Source organism: Sinocyclocheilus rhinocerous, unplaced genomic scaffold (assembly GCF_001515625.1).
Source record: "Sinocyclocheilus rhinocerous isolate Xijiao unplaced genomic scaffold, SAMN03320098_v1.1 scaffold2306, whole genome shotgun sequence".
Lineage (NCBI taxonomy): Eukaryota > Metazoa > Chordata > Actinopteri > Cypriniformes > Cyprinidae > Sinocyclocheilus > Sinocyclocheilus rhinocerous.
This window is the reverse complement of record NW_015639792.1, coordinates 533,662-552,646: the sequence shown is the minus strand read 5'-3', so window position 1 is coordinate 552,646 and position 18,985 is coordinate 533,662. Positions and strand designations below refer to the sequence as shown.

Here is an 18,985-nt window from a genome sequence, read left to right as displayed (position 1 = left end):
TGAATCTGTTTTTGGGTAGGTGAGGTGAGTAAATACATGTTCATATTTAGTCTAGAACTACAGTAAGATCATGTTCACTGATGTTCTCTGCACTTACTCCCCATTTCTCTCAACATGAGGAAAGGAGAGCTGTCAGTCAATCCATGAGAAACAAAGTAACTGGCGTTACTTATGTGAAAAAGTAACTCAGATATTTCCTTCTAATTTCAAAAGTAATGCGTTACTTTACTAGTTACTTTAAAAAAGTAATCTGATTTTATACTCATCAAACATGAAGCGCACTTTAGCCCAGCACTTTCCTGCCACCAGCGTACAGCCCTTCCTCAGAGTGCCGCGCTGGATGATGGCTGTGGTAACCGGCCTGTGGAAACACCACAGCTGATGGGAAAACTCTTCTGATATAATATAACGTGCAGTTCTTATGAATCTCTGACACTGTAGGGATGTCTCGTTTACACTAACCCTTTGCCTTTGTCTGAGCGGCTCTCGATGACCGTCCCCTCCACCAGACCTGTGGGGTCGCCCTTCAGCTCCAGGACCTCTGCCAGCGTCACCGTGGCTTCAGCCAGCTCTAATAAATTGTCCCCCTGCAGAGAAATGACACGCTAATAGCTGCCATATTCACATATAATAATTCCAATGTCATGTGGTGCGGTACCAGTCACAAAAGTGTAAAAAAATATTAACACTGACAAATCCCTGTCACTCTGTAAACAAGAAGACACTACAAAAATATTCGGACATCTAACACCATGCCAAAAAAAGTATTGTATTAGATGCTAAAATATATCAAAAATGGCAATTATTTTAAAGAAATAAAGCACATTTTTCATGCTTCAATTGAAATTTTTTCAAAAGCAAAGTATTATTAATATTATTACTGCCTCTGGTTAGTCTCCTAGAACTAACTTCATATATCCAGAAATCACTTGGTTCTTTTTTTTTTTGCTATTATGTGATTATTGATGTTATCCAATAACATAACATTTTTTTAAGGGTGGCATAAGAGTCTAAATATTAGACCATGGTACCTTTAATGCAGACACGTGATTGGCCTGTATTTCCCCACCAAACTCCTCACAGACGACATCATGGCCTACAAGCTCCTCTTTCACGCGTTGGGGGTCGGCTTGAGGTTTATCACATTTATTCACAGCAACAATAATCGGCACTGTAGATCAAAACACAGAATTATGATAAATACACAAAATTGATACAATAATGTAATGATAACAATTTGTCACGTCATATATATATATATATATATATCTATGTATGTATGTACACTACCGGTCAAAAGTTTGGGATCAGTAAGACTTGTAATGATCACATGAATAAATTACATTTTAATGTATATTAAAATAGAAAAACATTATTTTACATCATCATAATATTTCACAATATTAAATTTTTTCCTGTATTTTTGATCAAATAAATGCAGCCTTGATGAGCATAGGAGACTTCTTTAAAAAAACATTAAAAATCTTTCTGATCCCAAAGTTTTGACCGGTAGTGTATGTAAAAACAATAAAATAAATATAAAAAACATTTATATTAAATAGGATTGCATTTATTATAATTGTAATTTCAATCATAATTTATAAACTGCATATTACCTTTGGCTTTTTTGGCATGCTGTATGGACTCAATAGTCTGATTCATCACACCGTCATCAGCTGCAACCACCAGGATGACTATATCAGTGACCATGGCTCCACGCGCACGCATGGCAGAAAACGCTGCATGGCCAGGTGTGTCCAGAAAAGTGATCTTCTCACCTGAGGGCAGCTGAACTGAACAGGAAACAGGCTCGTTTGATCACAAAATTTGCTTACTTGGCACAGAGGATGCCAAAAAGAACAGCACATAATACTGGGAAATAAATTATTTCTTGTTTTCAAGAAACCTACTATTTGTCTTAAGTTGAACCCTCAGAAAGCAAAGCTTTGATATTCATTATGTACTCTTTTTCTTTTCACTCTTCAACATATTTTTTAAGAAGCCATGGGTTATAAAAATCGAAATTTGCATTGGGGTATAATTTGGAAAAAGTGAATATTTTGAACTCACAACACAATTTGAAAAATAATACATTTCAGCCTATAAGGATACAGTCATTACATTTTATGACCATTTAAATACTGTAATAAATATTCATATCAAAGCATATAACAAAATAGTAATTTGAATACCACTTAATTAAAAAATATATATTAATGAGACAATAATGGCCCTGTCCCAAATGGCACCCTAAACCCTGGCGGTCTTCCTCTGAGTCCGCACTTTCGTGACGTAATGCCGCTTTGACTGTTGGGTAGAAGTCTGCTGGAGCTCGCCCCAGTGCTGGCTCAGCAGAAGTGCGGATCGAGGGCGCAAAGGGGGCGCTCGCAAGCACCCTTCTGAACGCTAAAATGACAAATGGGACACCCTACGGTCTCGTGGACTTAACGGACACGTGCACGCGGCGGCCATTGTAAAGCCCCGTTCACATTAAGAACGATAACTATAAAGATAACGATATTAGCATCCACACCAGCGAACGATATCGTCTGTTTATTCTAAGCGCACATGCATCTGCCGCTTTAAATTCTTGAGCTCGTTACAGCAGGATGGATTCTGATTGGCTGTCAGTGTTTTATCGTTCATCAGCTGGAAAAAAAATCGTTTTGAAAGTGATCACAATGATATCGTTCCTCTGTATCGTTATCGTTATAGTTGTGGTGTGAACTATGCTATTCTTTAATATTGAGAACGATTTTTAGAACTATGGCCGTTTCTCAATATGCGTTCTTCAGCGATCTTGCGTCTCGCTCTACGTCATCATTAACCGTCGAAGTTCAATTCCAATTCTCAAGAACGCAAGTACAGAGGACGCATGAAAGTTCCCGGATGTGTTCATGATATCGAGGATGCATCGAGTGCTGTATTTTTATTGGCATATTAAAATGAATCTTAACATAGTCATAGTTCAAAATATAACGCTGTAAAATAAAACGATATACAATTATATGTAAATAATATCTATGATAGTATGAAATGCTTTAATAAGTTATGACATTTGTTTGTAACGTTATGTTATATTTATGGTTCTTTGGCCGCTGCTTATGCTGTGACTATGCGGTCAGTTAGGCAAGAACGCAGCACATCTCAATTCTCATAAGGGTGCCTTCTGTGTCCTCGCTTCTTGCAATATCCGTATAACGCAATAACGCAAGTCCGTTCTTTGCGTTCTTGGAATTGAGAAACAGCCTATACCTTTATCGTTATCTTTATAGTTATCGTGCTTGGTGTGAACGGGCCTTAAGTCCGTAAGACATGAAGTGTTCCATTTGGGACAGGGCCAATGACGAAACAGCTCAGAAAACAGAAAAAATTGTATCATTAATTGAATAGGCTCCATTGTGTGACAGCAGCAACAGATTTGAGTACTGATCTCCAGCGTTGCATTTTTGCTACACTTGTGTGTACTTTATAAATAGATCATTTTGTTCCAAAAGCATTGAGAATTGGGTCCGTGCCATGTGCTATCAACATTTTGTGTCACTTCAACAAGCAGTGGCAATTACATTCACATTTTTTACAACCAAAACTTTTGCTTGATAAAAATTCAGTGTCAGCTACTGTTATGTGAGTTTTTTTTACTAATATTTAGTGAAAATGAGGTATTATTTGATTGCTTCATACAAATTATATTCTACAATTCTGCTACACCGGGTCTCTGAGGATAAACAAAAAACTGTAAATGGGTGTTCAGTACCTCGAAACGCTCCGATGTGTTGCGTGATTCCCCCCGCCTCCTGCGCAGCGATCTGACTCTTCCTCAGACTGTCCAGCAGGGTGGTCTTCCCATGATCTACATGACCCATGATGGTCACCACTGGAGCTCGAGGAACTAACTGAGCGGGATCTGGGGGAGGTCTGACAACAATTCAAACAGAAATTACAGAAAGGGACAAATGATACATATATAAACTCACTATTAAAATAGTTCTCACTGTCTCTGGATATCTTTGTTTTCTCTGACTTTGGTTTCTACGAGTTTGGCCCATTTGTGTTTCATTCCCGATCTCTTTACTGCTTCTTTTATCCATTTCTCCTCCAGCACTGTGTCGGGCTCCAACTCGTCCAGATCGACATCTGTGTTGAGCAGGGCCTCATAGACATGATCTAAGGATGGAATAACACAGATATACACTACTGTTATTACCATTTGGGGCCTGTAAGATATTTTATTCTACAGAAATTAATTTTATTCAGCATGGGTGGATGAAAGTGATTAAAAATGACAGTAAAAAAATAACAGTGCTACAAAAGATGGCTATTTCCAATAAATGCTGTTATTTTGAACTTTATATTCATCAAAGAATCCTGAAAAAAGCATTGCAGTTTCCACAAAAATATGAAGCAGCACAACTGTTTTCAACATTGATAATAATGAGAAATTTTTCTTGAGCAGCAAATTAGAATGATTTCTGAAGGATCGTGTGACTCTGAAAACTGGGGTAATGATGCTGAAAATTCAGCTTTGATCACAGAAATAAATTACATTTTAAAATATATTCAAATTGAAAACAGCTATTTTGAATTGTAATAACATTTCACAATATTACTGTTTTTAATCCTATTTTATTGAAATAAATGCATGTGGCCATAACACTCACCAATGTCTTTATTCATGGCCTTGGCGAGTTCTGACACAGTCATCCTCTGTTTGATCTCCACCTCCTGCTTCTGTTGTTTCTCTAGTTTCACTGGTTTGGAGTTGATCTTCTGACCTTTGAATTGGCCCTTATTCTACAGCAGGACAAACAAAGCACATTCTGCTCAGCACACGCACACAAGGCATTCAAACTATTCTGATAAGCATTAGCGAAGGGTTTGACATTTTGAGACTGGCCTGTTTTGCAGCCAGGTGTCGGATCTGCGGACAGGTGTAAGGAGGTCCAGGGGCCCAGGCAGGTAGAGGGGGAAAATGTGGGCTCCCATGATGCCAACAGGACACTGCAGTCCTGCCAATCAAGGTTGCTATCCGCTTCATTGCAGATTTTCTAATTTAAAAAAAAAAAATAATAAATTAAGCTACAGTTTATATACAGATAATGTGCAAATATTGCGTTAATCCAGGACAATCAATACACATACAGCACAACTTAGAAGACAAATTACTTTAAAATGACAGTTGAGAGGTATGATGAATATCAATATTTAAATAGCTTGTTTTATGCAAATGTTTAGATTTGACACAAATTAACCTATTACTAAAGATATTTGGTCCCTATGTACTGTCACGCCATGGTACAGTGATGGTATCAAATGTTAATACCATGATAATTTAATAAATGCAATGGCACTGAATGATTACTGTATGTGTCATTCTATTTGCATGGTACTCCAGCCAATTCGAAGAACACCATGGTATTACCATGGTACATGCCAAAAGACTTTGTATTACCCCAGTATATGTTCATATAAAATGGTATTACAATGATAAATGTCATAAATAATCATAAAACACACGCTAATACCAAGGCACGTTTTCTACTTACTAAATAAGAGGAAGTGCACTCAACACAGCCACCGCTGAATTCATTCAGTATACAGACTTTGAAAGCAGAAGAAGAAAAGAAGAAAAAATCAACTTAGGCAAATAATATCTAAAGTCAGATGTCATTTCTGTTGTAAGGGACTCGCTCTCACAAATATTTGACGGCTCTTGAAAGTAAACATTTATCGTTTTGTTTTGCTTAATTTTAATAAAGTTATAAGACCCGGAGAAAGTCTGCAGTATTTTTATTGGCATATTAAAATGAATCTTAACATAGTCATAGTTCAAAATATAACGCTGTAAAATAAAACGATATACAATTATATGTAAATAATATCTATGATAGTATGAAATGCTTTAATAAGTTATGACATTTGTTTGTAATGTTATGTTATATTTATGGTTCATTGGCCGCTGCTTATGCTGTGACTATGCGGTCAGTTAAGCAAGAACGCAGCACATCTCAATTCTCATAAGGGTGCCTTCTGTGTCCTCGCTTCTTGCAATATCCGTATAACGCAATAACGCAAGTCCGTTCTTTGCGTTCTTGGAATTGAGAAACAGCCTATACCTTTATCGTTATCTTTATAGTTATCGTGCTTGGTGTGAACGGGCCTTAAGTCCGTAAGACATGAAGTGTTCCATTTGGGACAGGGCCAATGACGAAACAGCTCAGAAAACAGAAAAAATTGTATCATTAATTGAATAGGCTCCATTGTGTGACAGCAGCAACAGATTTGAGTACTGATCTCCAGCGTTGCATTTTTGCTACACTTGTGTGTACTTTATAAATAGATCATTTTGTTCCAAAAGCATTGAGAATTGGGTCCGTGCCATGTGCTATCAACATTTTGTGTCACTTCAACAAGCAGTGGCAATTACATTCACATTTTTTACAACCAAAACTTTTGCTTGATAAAAATTCAGTGTCAGCTACTGTTATGTGAGTTTTTTTTACTAATATTTAGTGAAAATGAGGTATTATTTGATTGCTTCATACAAATTATATTCTACAATTCTGCTACACCGGGTCTCTGAGGATAAACAAAAAACTGTAAATGGGTGTTCAGTACCTCGAAACGCTCCGATGTGTTGCGTGATTCCCCCCGCCTCCTGCGCAGCGATCTGACTCTTCCTCAGACTGTCCAGCAGGGTGGTCTTCCCATGATCTACATGACCCATGATGGTCACCACTGGAGCTCGAGGAACTAACTGAGCGGGATCTGGGGGAGGTCTGACAACAATTCAAACAGAAATTACAGAAAGGGACAAATGATACATATATAAACTCACTATTAAAATAGTTCTCACTGTCTCTGGATATCTTTGTTTTCTCTGACTTTGGTTTCTACGAGTTTGGCCCATTTGTGTTTCATTCCCGATCTCTTTACTGCTTCTTTTATCCATTTCTCCTCCAGCACTGTGTCGGGCTCCAACTCGTCCAGATCGACATCTGTGTTGAGCAGGGCCTCATAGACATGATCTAAGGATGGAATAACACAGATATACACTACTGTTATTACCATTTGGGGCCTGTAAGATATTTTATTCTACAGAAATTAATTTTATTCAGCATGGGTGGATGAAAGTGATTAAAAATGACAGTAAAAAAATAACAGTGCTACAAAAGATGGCTATTTCCAATAAATGCTGTTATTTTGAACTTTATATTCATCAAAGAATCCTGAAAAAAGCATTGCAGTTTCCACAAAAATATGAAGCAGCACAACTGTTTTCAACATTGATAATAATGAGAAATTTTTCTTGAGCAGCAAATTAGAATGATTTCTGAAGGATCGTGTGACTCTGAAAACTGGGGTAATGATGCTGAAAATTCAGCTTTGATCACAGAAATAAATTACATTTTAAAATATATTCAAATTGAAAACAGCTATTTTGAATTGTAATAACATTTCACAATATTACTGTTTTTAATCCTATTTTATTGAAATAAATGCATGTGGCCATAACACTCACCAATGTCTTTATTCATGGCCTTGGCGAGTTCTGACACAGTCATCCTCTGTTTGATCTCCACCTCCTGCTTCTGTTGTTTCTCTAGTTTCACTGGTTTGGAGTTGATCTTCTGACCTTTGAATTGGCCCTTATTCTACAGCAGGACAAACAAAGCACATTCTGCTCAGCACACGCACACAAGGCATTCAAACTATTCTGATAAGCATTAGCGAAGGGTTTGACATTTTGAGACTGGCCTGTTTTGCAGCCAGGTGTCGGATCTGCGGACAGGTGTAAGGAGGTCCAGGGGCCCAGGCAGGTAGAGGGGGAAAATGTGGGCTCCCATGATGCCAACAGGACACTGCAGTCCTGCCAATCAAGGTTGCTATCCGCTTCATTGCAGATTTTCTAATTTAAAAAAAAAAAATAATAAATTAAGCTACAGTTTATATACAGATAATGTGCAAATATTGCGTTAATCCAGGACAATCAATACACATACAGCACAACTTAGAAGACAAATTACTTTAAAATGACAGTTGAGAGGTATGATGAATATCAATATTTAAATAGCTTGTTTTATGCAAATGTTTAGATTTGACACAAATTAACCTATTACTAAAGATATTTGGTCCCTATGTACTGTCACGCCATGGTACAGTGATGGTATCAAATGTTAATACCATGATAATTTAATAAATGCAATGGCACTGAATGATTACTGTATGTGTCATTCTATTTGCATGGTACTCCAGCCAATTCGAAGAACACCATGGTATTACCATGGTACATGCCAAAAGACTTTGTATTACCCCAGTATATGTTCATATAAAATGGTATTACAATGATAAATGTCATAAATAATCATAAAACACACGCTAATACCAAGGCACGTTTTCTACTTACTAAATAAGAGGAAGTGCACTCAACACAGCCACCGCTGAATTCATTCAGTATACAGACTTTGAAAGCAGAGGTGAGAAGAAAAAATCAACTTAGGCAAATAATATCTAAAGTCAGATGTCATTTCTGTTGTAAGGGCGCCGCCATGACAGTGTATCCCACAATGTATTGCGCAGAATGCAGTTCAAAACACAAACACGCGGTGGCGACATAATCACAAAGTCCATGGAGCTCTCTAAAATATTGTGATATAGAAATTGAACAAGTCAAATTAACACGCTCAGACATATTTGGGTAAAATGCCCAATACACTATTTATACTTGTATTTTTAACTAATCATATGTACATGCATATCTTGTCTATTGTGTACATGCGTAATGTCTAGTTGTATTTCTTCTGTGTACTGGAAGCTTCACAAAGACAAAGCTCTTGTTTGTGCAAGCATACTTTATTATGTACTTTTTGCTTGCTTTTTACGTATTTTATGAAACATTATTTTTCAAATTGTTGGAAAATGTCTAAATATGAAGGCTACTAATACCAAAGCGCGTGGTACCTGTTACTTTTCTCAGCCCTTGTCAGGATGAACCAATCACAGCTGTATGCGCTTAGTGGAGGAAAACATTGTTGATTGCTGGGGTGGATTTCTGTTTGTACTTAAGATACAATTAATATTTTAAATACTCGCTCTCACAAATATTTGACGGCTCTTGAAAGTAAACATTTATCGTTTTGTTTTGCTTAATTTTAATAAAGTTATAAGACCCGGAGAAAGTCTGCAGTATTTTTATTGGCATATTAAAATGAATCTTAACATAGTCATAGTTCAAAATATAACGCTGTAAAATAAAACGATATACAATTATATGTAAATAATATCTATGATAGTATGAAATGCTTTAATAAGTTATGACATTTGTTTGTAATGTTATGTTATATTTATGGTTCATTGGCCGCTGCTTATGCTGTGACTATGCGGTCAGTTAAGCAAGAACGCAGCACATCTCAATTCTCATAAGGGTGCCTTCTGTGTCCTCGCTTCTTGCAATATCCGTATAACGCAATAACGCAAGTCCGTTCTTTGCGTTCTTGGAATTGAGAAACAGCCTATACCTTTATCGTTATCTTTATAGTTATCGTGCTTGGTGTGAACGGGCCTTAAGTCCGTAAGACATGAAGTGTTCCATTTGGGACAGGGCCAATGACGAAACAGCTCAGAAAACAGAAAAAATTGTATCATTAATTGAATAGGCTCCATTGTGTGACAGCAGCAACAGATTTGAGTACTGATCTCCAGCGTTGCATTTTTGCTACACTTGTGTGTACTTTATAAATAGATCATTTTGTTCCAAAAGCATTGAGAATTGGGTCCGTGCCATGTGCTATCAACATTTTGTGTCACTTCAACAAGCAGTGGCAATTACATTCACATTTTTTACAACCAAAACTTTTGCTTGATAAAAATTCAGTGTCAGCTACTGTTATGTGAGTTTTTTTTACTAATATTTAGTGAAAATGAGGTATTATTTGATTGCTTCATACAAATTATATTCTACAATTCTGCTACACCGGGTCTCTGAGGATAAACAAAAAACTGTAAATGGGTGTTCAGTACCTCGAAACGCTCCGATGTGTTGCGTGATTCCCCCCGCCTCCTGCGCAGCGATCTGACTCTTCCTCAGACTGTCCAGCAGGGTGGTCTTCCCATGATCTACATGACCCATGATGGTCACCACTGGAGCTCGAGGAACTAACTGAGCGGGATCTGGGGGAGGTCTGACAACAATTCAAACAGAAATTACAGAAAGGGACAAATGATACATATATAAACTCACTATTAAAATAGTTCTCACTGTCTCTGGATATCTTTGTTTTCTCTGACTTTGGTTTCTACGAGTTTGGCCCATTTGTGTTTCATTCCCGATCTCTTTACTGCTTCTTTTATCCATTTCTCCTCCAGCACTGTGTCGGGCTCCAACTCGTCCAGATCGACATCTGTGTTGAGCAGGGCCTCATAGACATGATCTAAGGATGGAATAACACAGATATACACTACTGTTATTACCATTTGGGGCCTGTAAGATATTTTATTCTACAGAAATTAATTTTATTCAGCATGGGTGGATGAAAGTGATTAAAAATGACAGTAAAAAAATAACAGTGCTACAAAAGATGGCTATTTCCAATAAATGCTGTTATTTTGAACTTTATATTCATCAAAGAATCCTGAAAAAAGCATTGCAGTTTCCACAAAAATATGAAGCAGCACAACTGTTTTCAACATTGATAATAATGAGAAATTTTTCTTGAGCAGCAAATTAGAATGATTTCTGAAGGATCGTGTGACTCTGAAAACTGGGGTAATGATGCTGAAAATTCAGCTTTGATCACAGAAATAAATTACATTTTAAAATATATTCAAATTGAAAACAGCTATTTTGAATTGTAATAACATTTCACAATATTACTGTTTTTAATCCTATTTTATTGAAATAAATGCATGTGGCCATAACACTCACCAATGTCTTTATTCATGGCCTTGGCGAGTTCTGACACAGTCATCCTCTGTTTGATCTCCACCTCCTGCTTCTGTTGTTTCTCTAGTTTCACTGGTTTGGAGTTGATCTTCTGACCTTTGAATTGGCCCTTATTCTACAGCAGGACAAACAAAGCACATTCTGCTCAGCACACGCACACAAGGCATTCAAACTATTCTGATAAGCATTAGCGAAGGGTTTGACATTTTGAGACTGGCCTGTTTTGCAGCCAGGTGTCGGATCTGCGGACAGGTGTAAGGAGGTCCAGGGGCCCAGGCAGGTAGAGGGGGAAAATGTGGGCTCCCATGATGCCAACAGGACACTGCAGTCCTGCCAATCAAGGTTGCTATCCGCTTCATTGCAGATTTTCTAATTTAAAAAAAAATAATAATAAATTAAGCTACAGTTTATATACAGATAATGTGCAAATATTGCGTTAATCCAGGACAATCAATACACATACAGCACAACTTAGAAGACAAATTACTTTAAAATGACAGTTGAGAGGTATGATGAATATCAATATTTAAATAGCTTGTTTTATGCAAATGTTTAGATTTGACACAAATTAACCTATTACTAAAGATATTTGGTCCCTATGTACTGTCACGCCATGGTACAGTGATGGTATCAAATGTTAATACCATGATAATTTAATAAATGCAATGGCACTGAATGATTACTGTATGTGTCATTCTATTTGCATGGTACTCCAGCCAATTCGAAGAACACCATGGTATTACCATGGTACATGCCAAAAGACTTTGTATTACCCCAGTATATGTTCATATAAAATGGTATTACAATGATAAATGTCATAAATAATCATAAAACACACGCTAATACCAAGGCACGTTTTCTACTTACTAAATAAGAGGAAGTGCACTCAACACAGCCACCGCTGAATTCATTCAGTATACAGACTTTGAAAGCAGAAGAAGAAAAGAAGAAAAAATCAACTTAGGCAAATAATATCTAAAGTCAGATGTCATTTCTGTTGTAAGGGCGCCGCCATGACAGTGTATCCCACAATGTATTGCGCAGAATGCAGTTCAAAACACAAACACGCGGTGGCGACATAATCACAAAGTCCATGGAGCTCTCTAAAATATTGTGATATAGAAATTGAACAAGTCAAATTAACACGCTCAGACATATTTGGGTAAAATGCCCAATACACTATTTATACTTGTATTTTTAACTAATCATATGTACATGCATATCTTGTCTATTGTGTACATGCGTAATGTCTAGTTGTATTTCTTCTGTGTACTGGAAGCTTCACAAAGACAAAGCTCTTGTTTGTGCAAGCATACTTTATTATGTACTTTTTGCTTGCTTTTTACGTATTTTATGAAACATTATTTTTCAAATTGTTGGAAAATGTCTAAATATGAAGGCTACTAATACCAAAGCGCGTGGTACCTGTTACTTTTCTCAGCCCTTGTCAGGATGAACCAATCACAGCTGTATGCGCTTAGTGGAGGAAAACATTGTTGATTGCTGGGGTGGATTTCTGTTTGTACTTAAGATACAATTAATATTTTAAATTAATACCTTTAAACGATTACCTTTTAGTGTTCAAATGTCTCCTATATGTCAGAAAACGTCCTGACATTTCAATGAATGGAAATTTCAACTTACTGAGCCACCAAAGTCATCAAAAACCACATTGTCTATATTAGTGAGGCTTTATTAATCAAAATCGTAGTCTTTTTATTTATATTTCAAACCTGCTTACAAATAGGAAACATAAGCACAACCAGCACAACAAACAAACAGGTTTTATTACGTTAGAAGGAAAACATGATGAAACTTAAGCAAGATACACAGGTACTCTGAGATATTAACTGGTTTTTAACAAACACAAGGTGCATTTTAGCTAAAAAATACTGCTCCTCTATACTGCAAAAAAGGAAAAAGACTTTAATATACAGTAGTCAGAACAAATGAACCACAGCAGTCTTGATGCTACATGCTCAAAGGGACACTTGTATTTAATTTTAATTTTTTACATTTAACCTTCATGCATGGAATTTGGAAAAAAAAAAAAAAAACTTGGGATCAGTTACTACATAGTTAAAATGCAAACAATAGAGATTAGGAGACAAAATATTGAGTGATAGGGGAAAAAATATACATGTGTCAACCAAGAAAAATTAAGGACCGTAGTTGAGGATTGTTCAAGGACGAGGATTGTTTCTTGTCTTCCTGACTGATTATGCCTGAATTCACCTCAGAGATGGCATAATCATAGTGCATAGTTGCCTTTCACATGGTCAGAATAAGATGTTCGTATTTATATGATTCTGGTATGATTTCAGTAAAGGGGTTTACGTGGAACCTTTTCTAACTGGTATCATTTTAACTTCACTCACTGAAAATTGTGTTTGTGAAGACCGAATCAATGGTGAATGGTGAATCAAAACGCTGTTCTGGTTTGTGGTCTTCCTCTTCCAAGTCAGGGCTTTCTTTTAATACCTCATCACTGGGGTCAGGCTGAGGTTCAGCACCGTTCTTACTTGACACCGTTCCCGCTGGCTTCACTGACATAGTGCTATGGACACTGGCACGTCGACTGTTGCCCTCTGACGTTGAGATGACACAGCTGGCGCGGGGCAGAGTGGACAGAGCCTGGCCTGTTTTAGGGCTTCGCATTGGCGTGGCAAAGCAGTTCAAACACCCCGATACGGAGGAGGACTTCCCCTGCGTCTCAAGAGCAGGTTTAGACTCAGACTCTGTACTTTGCACACTCTGAGTTTTATACAATCCAATGCTTGCTTTGTCCAGCTTTTGGGCTGAACGTTCTCCAGCGGATTTTCCACTGCTGGTTCTGCGTACACCACTCCCTGAGGAGCTGTAGCCCTGCCTGAGATCCTCATGGTTGGGTCGGGCTGGGGAAGGGGAGTCTCTGAATCGTTGCCGGCTGGACGAGAGTGGATCCGGAAGGGGGCTGCTATCACTGGACCAGGCCTCGTTCTCCAGGCTTATGCAGAACTCGCCACTGCTCACGCTTGGGGCGCGACTCGATTTGCCATTCAGGCCTGGTGAAAATGTCAATTAGAGGAAGTTTAAAGGAGAAGTTCACTTCCAGAATGACAGTTTCCTGATAATTTACTCACCCCCATGTCATCCAAGATCCAAGTCTTTCTTTCTTCAGTCGAAAATAAACTTTTTTGAGGAAAACATTTTTCTCTATATAGTGGACTTGAATGGCGGCCAATGGGTTGAAGGTCCAAATTGCAGTTTCAGTGCAGCTTCAAAGGGCTCCACACAATCCCAGCTGAGGAATAAGGGTCTTATCTAGTGAAATGATCAGTCACTTTCTAAGAAAAATACTTACTAAATATACTTTTTAACCACAAATGCTTGTCTTGCACTAGTTCGACTTCATGCATTATGTAATCATGCACGTGTGAGGTATAGGCAGAAGTACCGACCAGTGTTTACATAGGGAACGTGCAAAGAAAGTCAAACGCCCTTTACAAAAAAAAGTAAAACGACAATGCTGGACAATTTTGTAGTTGGAGGAGAAAATGAGAGGAGTTTTTCGCCCTACCCTACCTTTTTGAACCAAAGTACACAGAAGAACTAACCACGCATGAACTTTCCAGCGTGATTATGCAATGCGTAAAGATGCGCGTCGCAGAGCTGGTGCAAGATGAGCATTTGTGGTTAAAAAGAATATAAATTTGTATTTTTCTTAGAAAATGACCAATCGTTTCGCTAGATAAGACCCTTATTCCTCAGCTGGGATCGCGTAGAGCCCTTTGAAGCCGCATTGAAACTGCAATTTAGACCTTCAACCCGTTGGCCACCATTGAAGTCCACTATATGGAGAAAATTCCTGGAATGTTTTCCTTAAAAAAAAAAAAAACGAATTTCTTTGCGACTGAAGAAAGAAAGACTAGGATCAGAGATCATCTTGGATGACATGGGGGTGAGTAAATTATCAGGAAATTTTCATTCTGGAAGTGAACTTCTCCTTTAAGTTCATGCATCACTCTGAAAGTGTAGTCTACCAACAAATTCTTACCATTATCTTGGCCTTCAGTGCCATTTGCAAGCCTTGGTAATGCGTAAAGATGCGCGTCGCAGAGCTGGTGCAAGATGAGCATTTGTGGTTAAAAAGAATATAAATTTGTATTTTTCTTAGAAAATGACCAATCGTTTCGCTAGATAAGACCCTTATTCCTCAGCTGGGATCGCGTAGAGCCCTTTGAAGCCGCATTGAAACTGCAATTTAGACCTTCAACCCGTTGGCCACCATTGAAGTCCACTATATGGAGAAAATTCCTGGAATGTTTTCCTTAAAAAAAAAAAAACGAATTTCTTTGCGACTGAAGAAAGAAAGACTTGGATCAGAGAGCATCTTGGATGACATGGGGGTGAGTAAATTATCAGGAAATTTTCATTCTGGAAGTGAACTTCTCCTTTAAGTTCATGCATCACTCTGAAAGTGTAGTCTACCAACAAATTCTTACCATTATCTTGGCCTTCAGTGCCATTTGCAAGCCTTGGTGGAATTGTGTCTCCTTGAAAATCTTTACCTGAAAGGAAAAAATGTGTAAACAGGTAGTTAGATAATCTAGATATATTCCAGTTATTCTTTAAGACAGACGTATAAAATGTGGATAATTACTAATAAGACACTTATTTTGCAAAGCAGCGAAGCACCAAAGCGGTGAAATGGTGCTTGCCCATGCGAAAGTTGTGGCCGCAATACAAAGTTATTGGTTGGCAGAATGTTTCTTTGCGGTTGTTGAGTGGCTTTTAGGATGTTGCTAGGTTACTTTGGTGGTTGCCAGGGCATTTCTATGCAGTTGCTAAAGGTGCATCTCAATTTGCATAATTGTGCACTCTTCTATGCCCTACAAGGTTGAGTGTGCAAGTACATAGTATATAAGTGCATAGGGTATAGTGTGTCATTTGGGACACAACTTTAGTGTTTCTTAGCCTGTTGTTATTGTGTTCTGGATTGCCAAGGTGTTGCTATGCAATGTTCTGAGTGTTTTTTATCCTACAGTATATTGCTTTATAGTTGCTATAGTTTTCTGGGTTGTCAAAATGTTTCTTTGCAGCTAAGGTGTTTAGAATGGTTGTTGGCATGTTTCTATGGTGCTTTGAATGGTAGGATCCAAAAAATAGGACAGATAAACTGAATAATGTGCATTTTGACCTAGTACCTTGATTACAGATTATTGTATGATTGTCTATGGAAGAGTAGTGATGAAATGATGAGGAGTGTTTTTTTGAAATGGCAATGGCGTGCTGCATTATTTGCTCTTCTGGCTGATCTTCCTGCTTCCCAGAGTCCTCATCCAAACATCCCTCTGACTGCAGCAGGTCATTCATGGCTGAGATGGAACATGACAAGACATGAAGATGACATGAGATGAGTTTTATGGGGCTCAAAGGGGAGGCAGCATTTGTCTTGAGGGAGTTCAAGCATTTATCTTGCATTATCATTTTCTCTTCACTGAAGAATAAAAGGCATTGATTTACTTCTAAAATGATAAAAATGTAAGTTTTTATATATTTAAGCTCTAATGGCTGATGATTATTAATCTTATCATGTATTCAAATAAAAAGCACTGAAAGTGAGGGCACAGCTGTTAAAGGATAGTCAGGATCTGAGGTCTTACACAGAGATCGGCGGAAGAGAGACTTGACTTTGTCTTTATCCTTTGGTTTGTTACGCTTAACATGAAACATTTTCAGGGTGCTGACTTGATCACCACAATGGAAAATGTGAAGACAGGAAACGAGGGAGGAAAAACATGACAATAAGAGAGTTTGTGAACGTTGTCATAGTGAAAGAAGGAAATTGTTTTGAAGGAAAGAACATGAAAAATCACAAAACAACGACACACATACATCACTCATCTTTTTTGGCTACCTACTTGGAATTTTAAGACATTTTGCTAAATTCTATGATTTTATGACACATGTATTTCTTGTTTTAAAGAGGCCATTTCATTAAAAAAAAGAATATATTATTAAATATGATTTGTTTTTGTTTTGTTTTTTTATTTAAAACCCATTGACTTGCATTGTTTGACTGAATTTCTGAGTTCTGAAAATTAAAGTACAGTATGTTTTCATAAAGCTCTTTACACACATACATCACTCATCTTTTTTGGCTACCTACTTGGAATTTTAAGACATTTTGCTAAATTCTATGATTTTATGACACATGTATTTCTTGTTTTAAAGAGGCCATTTCATTTAAAAAAAGAATATATTATTAAATATGATTTGTTTTTGTTTTGTTTTTTTATTTAAAACCCATTGACTTGCATTGTTTGACTGAATTTCTGAGTTCTGAAAATTAAAGTACAGTATGTTTTCATAAAGCTCTTTTATCTCAAGCAACACTTGATTCCTCCTGATATGACCCCTTTAAAAAACATAAGAAATATTGGTTATACTTTTTAAGGTGTCGAGTGTAATTATACATTTAAGTACTGAGTAATATGTAGGACTAGGGATTGGCTTAGGGTTACTTGCATGTAATTATGCATACTTATAATAATAAGTACATGTAACGTGTAACAAGGACACCTTAAAATAAAGTGTTACCGAAATATTGTGTGGAAAAAAATGGAGGACCAAAAAAGATAACAGACTCACAGACTTCACATAAATCAGGAAACATAGGTCAAATAAGTGTTTATTTTGAAGAACTGAACTCTTCTTTTAGTTTTCTGTGGCAGGTTTGCTTAGGGCAGAATTTGAGGAGTTTTCTAATCAGCAGAGGTGATTTGTGGGGTGATTTACTATGGTATCTATCCTTTGCTTGGCTGCTCCATGTCAGTCGTCTGCCACAAATTGTTCCATTCTCCTTCTCCTGACCTTGGCATGTCGGGATGAAGGGTTTGCTGCTGACTGAGTGGCTTGTTTCTGGATGTTCCTGGCTGGAATGGCTGGACTGTGACAGTTTCATGTAACTGAGGTTATACTCACTGCTGCTCCTCTTAGGGGACACGCTGTCACCATTAAGGGAGTTGGAAGCAGATTCCTCAGAGCCCTGGGAACCCATAAAGGAGCCGTTGTCGTTGCAGCGCAGGTCATCCAGACCCTCGCATGACTCCGAGCGGAGCTGGGGAGTTGAGGAACGAACATGCTCCTGATCTCGAGTCCTCGTCTTCATCAACTTCCTCATCTTCAGCGTTATCCAGTTGCCCCGTCTACATTGATTAAGTGTTTGAAGACAGAAATCGTGATAAATGAACATTTGATCTTGATTTTTTTTTTGTATGCAAAAAGCTTCTGTTAACATCACATCATGAGATGGTACCTGCGTGGTGGTGACGGGTCATAGAACTTGTACTGATCCATGATTTTCTCTTCCAGCTTTTCCTTCTGCCTTCTGAGTTCATTCAGTTTGTCTCTGTCAAAAAAAACATTACAGTTAGTCTAGCGCTTATATGCCATAATGTGCCATCAAAAGTTTTCAATCTTTTTGATTCCTTCATTGATGACCTCCATTGTCCACAACAATATGAATTCTCGCATTTTCTACCCAATAAAATATTGTAAAGCTGTTTTTAATATATATTTTGTTTTTAATTTTTTCAGTTTTAATTCAAATTTAAGTTGTCGTTTTTTTATTAATTTTTTTTTATTTTTTATCTATATAGTTTGTATATCTATATAGTTTTTCTACATTTTTATTTAAGTTTTAATTTGAGTTATTCTGGTTTGGCAACTAGCTGAAAATAAGTTTACTTTTTTAATATTTAATTTCATTTAAAGTTTATTTTATTTCATGTAACAAGGTTTTTTATGGTTTTAGTTTACTATACTGATTCTACAAAGACAAAAAAGGTTGTCGAAGGGGAACTCTCTTGATTTGAAGTTGTTTTAGTTTATTTTAATGCTTGTTTTGTCTTATTTTAAATAATTTAAAATAAGTAATTCTAAGGCCCCTTTAGAAGTTTGTTGAGGCCCTCTATAGTGGGCCCCGGCCCCCTGGCTGAGAACCACTGATTTATACTGTTATGCCGGGTCAAAAATTAATGAGTAATTGTGTCAAAAATG

General features: G+C 37.3%; 4 protein-coding genes across 5 annotated transcripts in view; all 4 read right to left on the bottom strand.

Moving 5' to 3' along the window:
* The window catches only part of mtif2 (mitochondrial translational initiation factor 2), an 11,148-nt gene extending 5,490 nt beyond the window's left edge, over positions 1–5,658 (bottom strand). Inside the window, exons 1-9 of the mRNA XM_016567982.1 lie at positions 5,547–5,658; positions 4,898–5,048; positions 4,662–4,794; positions 3,996–4,167; positions 3,758–3,918; positions 1,617–1,793; positions 1,032–1,171; positions 463–587; positions 263–361 (exon numbers count right to left, since the gene is read on the bottom strand). Coding sequence (XP_016423468.1) covers positions 263–361; positions 463–587; positions 1,032–1,171; positions 1,617–1,793; positions 3,758–3,918; positions 3,996–4,167; positions 4,662–4,794; positions 4,898–5,038 — 1,148 coding nt within the window. The 5' untranslated portion in view covers positions 5,039–5,048; positions 5,547–5,658. The remainder of the gene's footprint in view (positions 1–262; positions 362–462; positions 588–1,031; positions 1,172–1,616; positions 1,794–3,757; positions 3,919–3,995; positions 4,168–4,661; positions 4,795–4,897; positions 5,049–5,546) is intronic.
* Positions 5,659–5,986: 328 nt separating this feature from the next.
* Positions 5,987–8,581, bottom strand: LOC107752115 (translation initiation factor IF-2, mitochondrial-like). The gene is made up of 7 exons (XM_016567981.1): positions 8,408–8,581; positions 7,759–7,909; positions 7,523–7,655; positions 6,857–7,028; positions 6,619–6,779; positions 6,161–6,216; positions 5,987–6,091 (listed from the first exon to the last, which is right to left on the bottom strand). Exons 2-7 carry the CDS (start codon positions 7,897–7,899, stop codon positions 5,987–5,989), a joined length of 768 nt encoding a protein of 255 aa, XP_016423467.1. The 5' UTR covers positions 7,900–7,909; positions 8,408–8,581.
* An 807-nt stretch (positions 8,582–9,388) lies between these two features.
* On the bottom strand, positions 9,389–11,973 carry LOC107752114 (translation initiation factor IF-2, mitochondrial-like). Its single transcript, XM_016567979.1, has 7 exons — positions 11,810–11,973; positions 11,161–11,311; positions 10,925–11,057; positions 10,259–10,430; positions 10,021–10,181; positions 9,563–9,618; positions 9,389–9,493 (listed from the first exon to the last, which is right to left on the bottom strand). The coding sequence occupies exons 2-7, from the start codon at positions 11,299–11,301 to the stop codon at positions 9,389–9,391; spliced, it is 768 nt and encodes a 255-aa protein (XP_016423465.1). The 5' UTR covers positions 11,302–11,311; positions 11,810–11,973.
* A 1,038-nt stretch (positions 11,974–13,011) lies between these two features.
* Positions 13,012–18,985, bottom strand: part of LOC107752102 (girdin-like) — a 24,884-nt gene continuing 18,910 nt past the window's right edge. Inside the window, exons 24-27 of one of the 2 annotated variants that reach the window (XM_016567966.1) lie at positions 16,588–16,671; positions 16,129–16,299; positions 15,427–15,492; positions 13,012–13,986 (exon numbers count right to left, since the gene is read on the bottom strand). In XM_016567966.1, the coding sequence (XP_016423452.1) occupies positions 13,313–13,986; positions 15,427–15,492; positions 16,129–16,299; positions 16,588–16,671 (995 nt within the window). In that variant the 3' untranslated portion in view covers positions 13,012–13,312. The remainder of the gene's footprint in view (positions 13,987–15,426; positions 15,493–16,128; positions 16,300–16,587; positions 16,672–18,985) is intronic. The other variant, XM_016567967.1, reaches the window with a different exon arrangement.